Source organism: Gnatocerus cornutus, chromosome 2, assembly GCF_029298725.1.
Source record: "Gnatocerus cornutus isolate USDA-ARS CGAHR chromosome 2, icGnaCorn1.1, whole genome shotgun sequence".
Taxonomy (NCBI): Eukaryota; Metazoa; Arthropoda; class Insecta; order Coleoptera; family Tenebrionidae; genus Gnatocerus; species Gnatocerus cornutus.
In genome coordinates this window covers 3,732,436-3,747,586 of record NC_142234.1, presented here as the reverse complement: position 1 = coordinate 3,747,586, position 15,151 = coordinate 3,732,436, and the positions used below count along the sequence as shown (strand labels likewise).

Here is a 15,151-nt window from a genome sequence, read left to right as displayed (position 1 = left end):
GTTCTCAATATTAGTTGATTAGTCATGGAAACTACTGAATGAAAATTTTATTAGAAAAGCTAGAGCTACATTGCCAAGTTTTTCCTTTTAAAAAAATAATATTGTGAAAGGAAATGGGTTTAAAATAATTTTGCTTTGATTTCTGAGATGGTTTAACTGAAAAGGACATGGTACTTCCACTCATGGTCGCCTTTTTTTCAACTCCCTGTGTTGTAAGTCAAAGTCAAAATTTTTAGAGAAATCCGCTTATTTTGATGCTAAACAACGATTTCTCACTGATTCTCGCCGTTTTCTGGCTTGGATTTGCAAAGAAGAGCTCGAAATCTACAAAACCACCAATTTTTATCAAGATTCAACGGCTGAAATGCTAGAAAACAGCAGAAATCTGCACGAAATCATCAAAATTCTTAGAAAAATCCGCTTGTTTCGATGATAAAGGACGATTTCTCGCTGATTCTCGCCGTTTTCTGGCTTGGATTCGCAAAGAAGAGCTCGAATTCTACAAAACCACCAATTTTTTTTAAGATTCAAGGGCTGAATTGCAAGAAAACAGCAAAAATCTACACGAAATCTTCAAAATTCTTAGAGAAATCCGCTTATTTCGATGCTAAACGACTTCTCACTGATTCTCGCCGTTTTCTGGCTGGGATTCGCAAAGAAGAGCTCGAAATCTACAAAACCATCAATTTTTATCAAGATTCAACGGCTGAATTGCAAGAAAACAGCAGAAATCTGCACGAAATCATCAAAATTCTTAGAAAAATCCGCTTGTTTCGATGATAAAGGACGATTTCTCGCTGATTCTCACTGTTTTCTGGCTTGGATTCGCAAAGAAGAGCTCGAATTCTACAAAACCACCAATTTTTTCCAAGATTCAAGGGCTGAATGCAAGAAAACAGCAGAAATCTGCACGAAATCATCAAAATTCTTAGAAAAATCCGCTTATTTCGATGCTAAACGACGATTTCTTGCTGATTTTCACCGTTTTCTGGCTTGGATTTGCAAAAAAGAACTCAAAACCTACAAAACCACCAATTTTTATCAAGATTCAACGGCTGAATTGCAAGAAAACAGCAGAAATCTGCACGAAATCATCAAAATTCTTAGAAAAATCCGCTTGTTTCAATGCTAAACGACGATTTCTCGCTGATTCTCGCCGTTTTCTGGCTTGGATTCGCAAAGAAGAGCTCGCATTCTACAAAACCACCAATTTTTTTCAAGATTTAAGGGCTGAATTGTAAGAAAACAGCAGAAATCTGCACGAAATCTTCAAAATTCTTAGAGAAATCCGCTTATTTCGATGCTAAACGACGATTTCTCACTGATTCTCGCCGTTTTCTGGCTTGGATTCGCAAAGAAGAGCTCGCATTCTACAAAACCACCAATTTTTTTCAAGATTTAAGGGCTGAATTGCAAGAAAACAGCAGAAATCTGCACGAAATCATCAAAAATCCGCTTGTTTCGATGATAAAAGACGATTTCTCGCTAATTATCGCCGTTTTCTGGCTGGATTTGCAAAGAAGAGCTCGAAATCTACAAAACCATCAATTTTTATCAAGATTTAACGGCTGAATTGCAAGAAAACAGTAGAAATTTGCTTGAAATCATCAAAATTCTTAGAGAAATCCGCTTATTTTGATGCTAAACGACGATTTCTCGCTGATTCTCGCCGTTCTCTGGTTTGGATTTGCAAAGAAGAGCTCAAAATCTACAAAACCATCACTTTTTATGAAGATATAACGGCTGAATTGCAAGAAAACAGCAGAAGTCTGCACGAAATTATTAAAATTCTTAGAGAAATCCGCATATTTCGATGCTAAACGACGATTTTTCGGCTGATTCTCGCCGTTTTCTGACTTGGATTCGCAAAAAAGAGCTCAAAATCTACCAAAGCACCAATTTTTATCAAAATTCAACGTCAGATAATAATAAGCATAATAATTCATCGGCACCAAAATATTATCCACGATAACGATAATAAAAATGACCCCCGTGGAATTTATTAATTTTGAGAAAATTTAGTTGTGAGGTGTAAACGTTAAGATAAAGACAATCTAACAGCTGCCATTAGTGATAGTGAAAAATAACGAAACAACTTTCAAACATGTTCAAGAGAGTTTCTGACCGCACTTATTAATATTGGAGTTCTCTCTAAAATACCAAAACAAGGTCAAGATTTGTTGGGTGTGATCCTCAAAGGCACATCTGGCCTCTCCTTAAGATTAAAGATAAAACGATTTAAAATGAAGTTTCAATTCCACAGAATATCAACAGGCGCATTCATGTTGCATTTTTTTTTTAAAGATAGCTGCTTTAGGTCTATTTGCTCATTGAATAAAGAAACTAAATTAAGAAACAACTCTTATCCGCTTGTTTTTATTGTCACCGAATTAAACTGCACCAAAAAAATAAAAAATGTAAACACACTCCACCACAACTGCAAAATCGTCGACTTATCAATGTCCACAAAATTGGCAGCACTGAACTTTGGTCGACTATCTTTCAAAAACACGCTTAGTTTCATCAATTCTTTTTCTTTCCTGTTACTACAAAACTTCAACCCGTAAGAAAGATGAATACAATTATCTGCTTCCTTTAACACAGAGTCCCACACCCATATCAGAATCAGCGGACCAGCCTAAAACACAAATATCAGAAAAACTGAAACGTCTAAAGTGATAATAATTTTTACAACATCTGAACAAGATAGTAACATGTCTGTCAACATGAAATAGATCTTTCCAGTCGGCCGGTTTTTCGAAAAGAAAATTGCTTCTAGATGCTTGAGGACGTGCAGACAAGTGTGGAGTAGATAGAAGGCAAAAGACCAACCAAAGATTTCGTTTAGATTATATACAGTGTGTTTTATAATAAATGCCTCGTCTTTAATCCTTTTAATTGGAGCTTTATCAAGCATGTGGGCTAACCTTTGGTATTTTTCTCGCAACACGTGTAGAATTTCCCAAAAAATTGACGTGTACACGTACTTTGCATAAATCTGAAGAAGTTTCAAGAAGGTGAAAACCAATGAGAAGTCATATTTAAAATGCTTAAATACAGTAAACAGAAAGAAACACGTCAGGACGTGAAACAAAACCAACCAAATTATAGAGAGTTTATTAATTTTTCTTGCTCTTTCCGTCAGTTTCATCCACTTTCTATGCGAAGTTGTGGATTTTATTCCAGTTGAACAGTTAAAAAGAAACATAGCAAGATCAGAAAACAGACAAATTGCTTGTTTCATTACGTGGAATTGCGAATAAAACTTGTTTTTGCTCAAGTTCACCACGCCTGCATATCCAAATAAAACCACCATTGCCACGACGTACACTTTTTGGACCGTTTTGAATCGTTTCGACGGGCTGAATGGTGTTATCACTAAAAATTTTCCAAGGGTGAAAATATGTGTCATGTTTGTGTTTGACAATGTTTTGGTTAAGTGTAATTGGATTTTGCTGGTCACGAATGTTTTTGTCAAGTGTGGTAAACAAGGAAATCGAAATAAGTAAATTTAACAGTATTGATAATATAATCTAATTAACTCCTGTTTACTCCAAGTATATTTTTTGTGCTTATAATCAGTTGGGAGCGAAAAATGTGTGACAAAAATATGGACTATCGTTTAGTATCCATGAAGTAGCTCTTTATTCGGACGCCGTCCGTAATAATAAAGTAAAACAGCCGCTTGTCAGTATTAAATAGTTATAAATAAATACTATAAATGTCAAAATTCAATTTAACCTCATGTATGCGTTGTAAATTTCTTCATGCAAATTTCTGGACGCCTCAATGAGCTTTCAGTAGCGTTTATTTTTACTATTTTGAGTCAAATTTTCAACAACGATAACTTCGTCATAAAGTGTCAATTTCTATATCATTGTGCATAAACTGATTTTTTCTCCAAACTTCCCAAAAAGTCATTGTTTTTTAGTCATTTGTAAACAGTAAAGTAGGCAATTTTGTTATTAGTAATGAAAAGCGCTCGTTGAAAAGAAAACACTTTTGCTGCCTAGGCAGAAAAACAACTTTTTGTGACGGTTACTATTTGAGACTTTTGTATGGCACTTACACGATCTTAACTTTGAAAACCCTTTGAAACCAATATTTTTCACAGTAAATGTCATCAAGTTTATGTTTAAGTTTATTCATTCATAAATTGGTGTTGACCAGAGGCTGAGTTTCACCTGATTTTCTTTTGATGTTGTCTAATTCCTGATTTCCAATTGATATCTTAATGTCTTAATATCTTAATGATTTTTCCCTATTGTCTAGTGATTTCTCATTGATGACATGACTTGTCAGAGATTAATACATACTTCTAATTGCTTACACTTATCTTCCTCTTATTTCCTGGCTAATTTTCCCTGATTTCCTTTAGATTTTGTCTAACTTTCCCTGATTTTCTTGTGATTTCGTCTGACTTTCCCTGGTTTCCTATTGAATGTCCCTGATGTCCTAATGATTTTCCAATGATTTCGTCTAACTTTTTTTGATTTTTTTTATTTCGTCTGAGTTTTCTTGATTGCGTAACGAATTCCTCTGATTCATAGTGATTTATTAAACTGATACACTGATTTCCCAGGAACATTAATCTCAGAAGTTAAATTTTTCAAAAATGGCATGCGCCAAACTTTTCTTGATTTCTTTGTATTTTCTTGTAATTTCGTCCAAATTCCCCTGATTTTCTTACGACTTTGTCTAATTTCCCCTGATATCCTAGTGATTTCCTCTGATTTCCTTTTGATTGGCCCCTGATGTTTTAATATTTTTCTCGTGATTTTCCTGGGAGGTTGAAAAGAAAACACTTTTTCTGCCTAGGCAGAAAAACAACTTTTGGTGACGGTTACTATTTGAGACATTTTGAATAGCACTTACACGATCTCAACTTTGAAAAGCCTTTGAAACCAATATTTTTCACAGTAAATGTCATCAATAACAACTATTTTGATGTAAGCATACAAACGTATTAGATACATCTTCATGTTCATGTTTCGATAATAGCTATTTATGTACCAAGGCCAAAAAGTGTTTCTTTTTGGGCCCAGCCTTTTTTTAATGGCCGAGGCGTAGGCAAAATGGCACTTTTTGGCCGTGGTACACAAGATTTTTTAGGCGACATCATTAAATTTACAAGTTACTATCGCGGAATCAAAATTTCGAACATCAAATTGATTGATGTTTAAAAATTGTAAACTGTCCTTAGTCTTTATAACCTTAAAAATTAAAAACGGCACAGCAACTGTCAGAAATTTACTTTGTATGTCAGTCACAATGACAATAAAGCTTGCTTCACATTGTCATGTCAAAAAGTGATGTTCGAAATTTTGATTCCGCGATAGTAATTAATTTTTATTTATGATTTATTGATTTAATCATTTATAACAACTGAATAATTGTAAATAGTTATGAATCCTTCAGAAAAGTTCATATTTTCATTATTTACATTTGCCGTTTTGACATGTGTAGCTTTCACAATTTGTAAAGTCCGTTTTTTTATTAAAAAACCACCAACACCGCACTCTCCCACCACTTTACAACCGGCAACACCGTCCATGGTGACTTTTTGGTGATAAAATCAAATAGGTTAGCTGCCTAATTGACAATTTGATTACACAAAACGGCCTTTCAGGCTGTGCTGAGTCTTTTCACTATTAAATCCTTTGACTTGCAGTCCAACAGGCTGTAAAAGAGACGTTTTTAGCGGAAACACTGCCTAATTTTCAGAAATGTCAAAAATTTGACAACTATTTTCTCACCAAAAATCTCCCTAGGCAACGTTGCCGGTTGTAATGCAGGAAAAGATTGCGGTGTTGCTGGTTTAAAAAAAAACGGACTTTATGAATGTTTGATGTGCTTTTTGATATTGTTGCAGCAGCACTGCTATCTTTGCTGCTATCTGCTATCATTTTCAATAATTCAACACTTTACAGCAGTTGGTCAGTTTGATTTTACTCAAATATTTATAAAATTGAGGGTAATGTCGGTATCTTGATGTAATATGCAAAACTATGGATAGATGGCGCCACCATAAATCGGCCAAAAAGCACTCACTTTTAGGTCGCTTTTGAGGCTTAAAAATTCCACTTTCAGTTTAAGTCGCCTAAAAAACACATTTAATTAAAGATTTCATGAGTTTTTTTGTATCAGTAGATGAATATTTTGTCACTCATTTAGTAAGTAAAAAGACTGGTGTCATTTAGCAAGTATTTATGCAAAAAACGTTTTCTGATTGGACAAAACGGACTTCAGATCCGGAATCAGGTGTCGAATATAATTGTACATAAAGTACGAAAAAAAAACAATTTTATTTATTATTATTACATTATAAATTTACAAGCGTAGATTTGTGTACAGACAAACGGCATACATTATACCTGCAACAAAGTTGATATCTACAAAATTTCACAAAAAAAGTAGAACTATAAAAGTCACTGGCCTTTACAAGCTTGGAAATATGCACTAGAACAAAATAAAAAAAAAAACAAAGAAAGTTTTAGTACGCACCGTTAACACAGTTTGGCTAAATAAACAAAAAATGATGCATATTTTCAAACGTTCTGTACCTTTAGTGAAGTTAGGTTTTATGTACATCAAGACTCGCAATACACGTCATTTTGTGACCACCGGTTAAAGTTAATTTTACATATGACAGTGTCTGATACTAAGTATTCTAGGATCACTGTCACATGAAATCATCTACATCAGTTGTTAATATCACAAATCCCCTTCGAATCTGTCAATAAATAATCAGTTCGATGTGCATTATCATAATCATCCAAGTAACATGACAATATAGACATAAAAATTGAACTATATTAACCCAAATCCAATATATATTTGAACATTTAGCATACATACATATTTGAATTATTGGAAAAGCCGGCCCCACCGCAGCCCGGAGGCGGTGGCCCATCGTTACGATTTTGTTTAACATTGTACGTCTTCAAGGGCCGCCTCCTCTCCAACTCGAACTCCGAATGGTCCTTATTAATCAACAATTGCAATCTCGGAGTGAGTAGCGTCCTCGGCAACGCTTCCGGATCCACACAATCTTGCCTACTATAGAACAAAATATACGGCGTTTCCGGAGGCTTTAAACTGCAAAGTTCCTCCGACATAGTCCTCATAACGGAACAATCGTTAAATTTAAACCACTCGTCCCCATCTTTGGCAAAGGTATAATAGTGCCCCGAATCCACACTAGAACCGCAATGCACCACCGCTGCATACAGTTCATACTCGCCGGCGTCTAAGCGAACGTGATTGTCGAGTTTGATACTCTGAAGAAGCTTCGTTCGTTGCTGCGACGCTTGATCGTAACGGAAGTGTTTGAGGGTGAGAATCAAACGAGGGGGAGCTTCTTCTATACATGTGACGCGTTCGCCATCTGTGAGACAATCACAAACTTCACAGTGGTATTGGTTGTCACCGCAAAGTTTCTCAGGCTGAAGGTAATAATCAAGGAGAGTTTGGACAGACTGGTTGTCCGAATTGTTGGGGAAGGAGAGTTGGAGTTCCCAGAAGTTGTCTACGCGTTCGCTTTTTGTTTCACATTCTCCGCACCGGGACACTGAGACTGTGCGCCCGCCGAAAGCCGTTTGCACTATGGTGTTGCATGGGGCCGAAGCGTGATCTAAAACAGAAAATCGTAGGAATTTTATAAAATTTAAAACGAAGATTGTTGAATAGGTGAGGCCTAACTCGACGTTTTTCTCTTCAAGTTAGTTAAATTTGCCATTAAAAATTGCTATTTTCTTGAAACGATTTAGTAATGTCTCTAAAATAAATGAAAGCATTGTGAACCCCTGCTGATCCTGCTTTTTGACAAGTTTGAATCTCTACACATTCTAACAGTTGACAAAGCATTGCAATATTTTCCAAAAGATAGAAATAACAAACCAGATTAAGCCTCTGTAGCTTGAAATTAATCATAATAATTAGTCTATAATCTCATTGATATAAATGTCAGGGATGTCCAAAATTATCGTTTATTTTATAGATTGAATATTAATTATTATTGAATGTAGCGATTTTTGAGGTTAACACGTTGTCAAAGTTGAGTGTATTAATCAATAACTAATTAAAAATTTGTTGCAAAAAATGATTTTAATAGAAATTTAACTAGTTTTAGCAATGTTGTGCAAGACGATTAGCTTCTACGCATGCTACAGTCGCGTCAAGGTCAAACACTTTTGTTGCCAACTGTTACAGATGAAAATCGCTAAGGGTTGCTGCCAACTTAATTTTTTTTATGAGTGAGCTCTGGTATATAAGAGAACTCAAAATAAGAAATTTTGTTTTTTAAGAATTGGCAAAACTAATTAGTCTGGCTGTCACCTGTTTCCTGTCAAGTTCTTGGTCAATTTCACCATTACGGATTTTACGATTCGTGTTTAATAAATTGCTGCGTGAATAAAAAATGTATCAATATAATTGAATTGTCCTTTGCGGTCAACAATATATGTATTTGCGGTCAACAATATATGTAAAGTCCGTTTTTTTTTAAAAACACCAACACCGCAACGTTCCCCTGCATTACAACCGGCAACGTTGCCTAGGGAGATTTTTGGTGAGAAAATAATTGTCAAATTTTTGACATTTCTGGAAATTAGGCAGTGTTTTCGTTAAAAACGTTTCTCTTACAGCCTGTTGGATTGCAAATCAAAGGATTTAATAGTGAAAAGACTCGGCACAGCCTGAAAGGCCGTTTTGTGTAATCATATTGTCAATTAGGCAACTAACCTATTTGATTTTATAACCAAAAAGTTACCATCGACGACGTTGCCGGTTGTAAAGTGGTGGGAAAGTGCGGTGTTGGTGGTTAAAAAAAACCGGATTTTAGCTAAATATAATGGAGTGCGGGCACTACCGCCTGTAAAGTATGCAACCTCCCACTCTGAAGGATCAACAAACCGTGCCGGTCTATTTAAATACCATTGAAAGCCTTGTTTAGATGCAGTATTTAATTATTTTTGACTGTGTTTTTACTATGGTTGGGTTTAAATCTTTTAATAAATGTATTATCTATACTGCCATTGAGTAGTAATTGTTTATTTTAAGACACTTTTGGCGGAATTAGTGGTCAAAAAACGCCAACGAATGACGACTTTCGATAGAAAACCTATAAACGACTCCAAATGGAGTGCGGGCACTACCGCCTGTAAAGTATGCAACCTCCCACTCTGGAGGATCAACAAACCGTGTCGGTCCATTTACCAAAACGACCAAAAACGCCAACGAATGACGACTTTCCAAATTTGCTAATTTAAAAATCGCAAAAAAAGTTAGAAGCGTTTGTCGCTTGACGATGAAAATTAAAATAAAATTGAAATATGTACAGATTAGACGAAAAAATAACACAATGCTTTGTACTTTAAATGAATAAGCTTTTATCTTCCTTAATTTTAGAAGAAAGAATTTGGAAATGATTGTCCACGAGTTTTTGAATAAAGTGAACTTTTCCTTGGTGTTGGACATCTTCGCTTTTTAGGAAAAGTTGCTCAGAATACATTCCTTACAAAATTTCAACTTAAAATTCTTATTTCGATTTTTTTTTTAAATATTAAAATCTTTAAATTCGATCGTTAATTATTATAGATAATGAAATATTATTTTTTTGTTCATTTCTGCTAAATAAATGATTTTGTTTATGTTTTAGTTCGCATAAAATTATACTTAATGGGAACTCCAAATTTAAAGTTGAAAGTGGTTCAAAGTTGTGTAAGAAAGCATAGACAACATTGTATGTATTAAAGAATTCATGGCTCATTTTGGTTCGGCAATTCTTATTATTTATTACTGCTTAACTTAAACTTTTAGAGATATTTCTAACGCGGATTAAATTACAAGAAAATAACTTTATTAAAAAAATCCTACTAGATTGAATTTGCCATATCTGCTGTATTTAGTATCGTCATGGATTTCGACAAGTTGTATATAAATATCCCTAAAAAAGAACTTTACGATTTTATCAAAATTTAACTTTATATGCCAAAAATTAATAGAGATACCAGCTTGTATTCTGGCTGAAATTAAACATTTACCATTCACTGATCAAAATTATCATTAAGGCAATACATTTTAAGAAGTTGCAACCCAACTACAATACAAAAAATTATTAAATACTGCATCTAAACAACTCTTTTAAAATGGTATTTAAATGGACCGACACGGTTTGTTGATCCTCCAAAGTGGGAGGTTGCATATTTTACAGGCGGTACTGCCCGCACTCCATTCAATAATAGTGAAACTCAATAAATGTCAAATTTTAAATTGAATTTGAAAATCAAGTGGCAAGTCGTGGTTACAAAACTATTACCAATCGTGTAACACGAAAACTGTTAGAATTGAAGAATTGAATTTTTTTTTTATTAAAGAAAGGGTGCAAATTCGAAAAAATAGTATAAAGGACTCGTTTTATAATGACAATGACTTGTCCCATTCAAAATTCGCCTACGGCTCGTTTTGTACTCCAAATGAACCAAATTGCACCAAATTGGACATTATAAAACACGTTCTTTAATATATCATTTTTTGTTGAAAACCGGACCTGGTAAACAAACAGTTGATTTTCAGAGAACGCTTGTTATTATTGTCACTTTAAATGATTTAAATTAAAAGACAAATAAAATTAAGCTTTTTAAGTTAGTTGAAATCGATAAAAATTGAAAAAAAGATTAATTTAGAACAACCCTGTTTTAAATTATTTCTATTGAATAGAGAATTCTAGTGAACAAAAGTATGACGTAAATCAAACTTTTTTATCAATGAATCATTTCATGATTTCCTGATACGATAAAACTCGCTCTTGAAACCTTGCCACTGAAAATCCCACTAATCCAACAACTGAGTCAAACTTGGTCCTGTTGGCCACCTGCCCACCCCAAAAATAAACCCAATAGCCACCCAGCAACAAAAGACAACTCACCTGACTTTGCTTCATCAGCACAAGCCGTCGTTTTTTCCTGTTCATGCAGAACATCCAACAAATACCCCAAAAATTCCGAACTATCGTGTTGATGTCCGGGCAGAAACCCTGGCGGTCTCGCCAAATTGGAAATATCTGTTGGAGACAAGGAAGATCTTTTGGAGTGCTGTAGCAGCGCAAACAACGTCTGGAGTTTTGAAAAAAGCGGCGTCATGTCCTTGTTGTGAAGGAGAATTTCATTTCGAAACGGCTTTGTCATAAAGAGAGCCTGCAGAACGCTATTCATGTAGCAAGTGTTTCCTAAATTGTTCAGTCCGACTTTTCCAGAAGAGTAAATTGTGGTGGAGTTGCTTCCGTCAAGCCAGGCTCTGTCAGTCAAAGCTTGCTTAAAGTCCGGACTGGGAAGATAAGGTTCTAGATCTTTCTTTACTGTGATGTATAAGTTTGAATATTCAGAAAAATGTTCCATGAGGTAAAATGAAACGTTGACTATGTTGTGTAGACAGGTAAGACTAGACTCTGATTTTTCTTTATACAGGTGGTTTGCAACGTTAGAAATGTGGGGAATTATCTTGTGAAAGGCCTCAGGATTATTTTGAGGATGCGTCCACAGTGAGGACAACATATACAAAACGATGGGCCCCACGCTTTTCCGATGTTCTTGTAAAATCAACAATCTAAAGAACGGTTCTATTGTGGCTATAGTAACCTCAGCTAGAATCTCATGGTGTTGTTGTGCTTCTAATCCATGCATAAACGTCTCAACCAAAGGACCTAAATTATCAGTCCATGTCCATTTAGTAAGCCAACTACACAGCGTATGTAAAGCTCTTTTTAAATTTTCCGCTGGGTATCCTGCCTGGAGTATCCATTCTACTGCTGTTGGTATATATTTGACATCTATTAGTTGTAAAACAATTGACATTGCAGGCGATAGTGGCTTTTCTGACGTCGAAATCTCGTGATAAAGTGACTGCAATGTGACATAGATCATTTCATATTTAATACACTCCTTCGTCAAGATATCCTGGACACTCTTAATACTGGTGATAAACTGCTTGTAATTGCTTGGATCTGTAGGCACATGAATGGTTCCCAAACTCTTAACGATATTTGCACACACTTTATCCTGAAGGCCTTGTGCTGTCAAATCCTGTAACGTCCGCAGGATCAGCTGGAGTCGCGCTTCGGCTGATTGAGCCACGCATTCAACCACCTTCTGCTTCACTGCCATCTTCGAACACTAAAAACAACACAGAGTAAGAATCGTTCGACTCTTATGACAGTTTCGACGTCATTTACAACCTCAATTTTAAAAATAAATATTTCGCGTGACACAAGCCAACTAGAATTTAGAACGAATTTGTTAATACAAAATTACAGTTTCCTACCATTGTGGTTCTCTAGGCTGATTTAATTAGTCATGGTACAATTTCTGCACTTTCTTCGATGCACAGATTTTAAGATAAATACGAAAATTTATTACACAGCATAAAAATTGACACAATTAAAACTAACCTTACTCCTGGCGAGATATCAAATGAATGTCATTCGAGTGGGTTTTTTCGTTGGATGATAATCTCTTGAGAAGCTTGAAACTTTAAATAGGCACGATTTTTTTATGTTCTTGGCGTTGGCGATTTAGTTAAAACACATTTTTTCGATTAAACAAGTTTCAAAAATAAATAAAACACAAAAAGAAATTAATTAAAGGACAAAAACGGGAATCATAATTAACAATCCTTGAACACTACGCATGCGCTAACAATGTCAAACGGTTCTAGGGAATTTAGATGTAAGCTGTTATAAACGATCTAGAGGGATCACGGCGTGTGCTGGCCTGTTGGAAGTGAAGCCGACATCTAAAGTCCGTTGTTTTTTTTTAAACCACCAATCTTTCCCTGCATTACAACCGGCAACGTTGCCTAGGGAGATTTTTGGTAAGAAAATAATTGTCAAATTTTTGACATTTCTGAAAATTAGACAGTGTTTCCGTCAAAAACGTTTCTTTTACAGCCTGTTGGATTGCAAATCAAAGGATTTAATAGTGAAAAGACTCGGCACAGCCTGAAAGGCCGTTGTGTAGTCAAATGGTCAATTAGGCAGCTAACCTATTTGATTTTATCACCAAAAAGTTACCATCGACGACGTTGCCGGTTGTAAAGTGGTTGGAGAGTGCGGTGTTGGTGGTTTTTAATAGTTATTTATGTATTAAGGGCATAATGTGGATGTTTATGTTCGAGGGCCTTCGGCCCGAGACTTTGTAAGTTGCCCGAGATACATAAACATCAAGTTATGCCCGTGGTACATACAACGTTTTATGTCTTATCAATAAATTTTGATTTTTCATAAATAAATAATTTCTCCACAAATACAAATTTCTGTTCTTGAATCTACATAAATACTTTATAAAAATACTTCACATGTCGTTTTGTGTTATAGTTTGTACGGCGAGAGATTGAATGACAGAAAAGTCACTAAATCTACGCGATAAAAAGTGTACCATACGCGCGAAATTTAAAATAACAAAATAAGCCCAGTTACTGACAACCCCGTCAACCCATTTCCCGTAGAAATGTAGTGTTTTTAGTGTATTTTGTAGTTTAATTTGCTACCAACCTATATGTCAACTGTCGAAGTCTCCCAATCTCTCACCGGGTAAACTATAGCTCAAAGATTTAATCATTTTAATTACTAATGCCTTTATATACAATTTCTGATTTCTACACTGTTTATTTGCGATAACTGAAACCACAAAATACCTACTATTGCAGTTGATTTATAATTTATTAATCATTAGTTAATTCGTTAATTACTAGGAACTACAAGGTGTTTATGAATGTTTCTAGCATCAAGGGTGACTATGAAATGTCAAAGAAATTTGCCGCTCATCACAAATGTGGGTTCCGATTTGTCAACTGACATTTGCAGTTAACCTCAAACATGAAGCAAAGTAAGTTTTGAGAAATAAACTGTTCTAGTTGTGGTTTAAAACATAAAAATCAAAAACTTGAACACAAAACCGTAACTAAAACGTCATTGTACTAAGTAATATCATAAATAATTTTCCTGATAGTTATATTCACTATAAAAACAAAGCGGCACAATAGTGTACGACAGGAATTCCAAAGCCACGCTTGATGCTAGAAACATTTATAAACACCTTGTATAGTTCGTACAGTGAGAGTTTGAATGACAGAAAAGTCACTAAATCTACGCAATAAAAAGTGTTCCATACGCGCTAAATTTAAAATAACAAAGTAACCCCAGTTACTGACAACCCTGTCAACCCATTTCGCGTAGGAATTTAGTGTTTTTAGTGTATTTTGTAGCATAATTTGCTGCCAACCTATATGTCAACTGTCGAAATATCCCAATCTCTCACCGGATATGCTATATATTATTAGCATTATTTTTATTATTGTTATTAAAATAATCTAGTGTCAATGAAATTAATCTTAGAACGCTTTGCAAAACAATTGAAAGCGAATCAAGATGGCAGGTAAAATTCCATCTAAAATTGATGAAAACGCTGCAAAAACCACTGAAAGTTTATTGCCAACAAAATCTAAAGATTTATATGATAAAGAATACGAAAAATTCACAACATGGATAACCTATTTGACATAACCTCAAAAAAACTCGCGCGCACAGTAGAGCATGGCTATGCAACGCAGCGAACTGCAAAGCATGAATGTGTTTACAGCCTCAAAACGGAGAATTAAGGACAAAAAAAAACATTACAACAAGTTTATTTATTCAGGTACCTTTTGAATTTGAGATGACAATTAAGTTTAAATGCAATTTAAATATGGCGGGCAAAGAAAGCAAGTCGATTCGTAGCCAGTCGCTGTTTGTTGTGAGGTTGCTAGGACACCTTAATGCCCTAGGGCGTAATTGTACCTCTAACGTACCGCAAATCCGAGCCATAAGGAGCCAATAATTAAACGGTAAGACATAAAAAAAAACGGACTTTATTTTTTTGTCAATGAAAAACGTCATCTGCACTTTACTGACAAAACATTTCCGCTTATTGTATTTTTTTTATAATGCTTTTGTTAAGCTTAGGGACGGTTTACACAATAATTTAATTGAAATTAAGTTAATCTCGCAACTAATTTGACGATTGGTGATCTTTGATTGGTGGAAAAACGATCACGTCACTTTAACATGTTGAGTATTTAATTAAAATAAAAAATTTAACATAGCTTCATTTTTCCTGCA

General features: G+C 34.9%; 1 protein-coding gene across 2 annotated transcripts; it reads right to left on the bottom strand.

Annotated features, from left to right (window-relative positions):
• Window positions 1-6,286: 6,286 nt before the first annotated feature.
• DUBAI (Deubiquitinating apoptotic inhibitor) lies at window positions 6,287-12,697 on the bottom strand. 2 transcript variants are annotated; one of them, XM_088029142.1, is made up of 3 exons: window positions 12,446-12,697; window positions 10,928-12,170; window positions 6,287-7,633 (listed from the first exon to the last, which is right to left on the bottom strand). In XM_088029142.1, the coding sequence occupies exons 2-3, from the start codon at window positions 12,159-12,161 to the stop codon at window positions 6,846-6,848; spliced, it is 2,022 nt and encodes a 673-aa protein (XP_087885268.1). In that variant the 5' UTR covers window positions 12,162-12,170; window positions 12,446-12,697; the 3' UTR covers window positions 6,287-6,845. The 2 variants fall into 2 exon arrangements, with proteins under 2 accessions (XP_087885268.1, XP_087907064.1); XM_088050938.1 differs by lacking the exon at window positions 12,446-12,697 and adding an exon at window positions 12,319-12,418.
• Window positions 12,698-15,151: the final 2,454 nt, after the last annotated feature.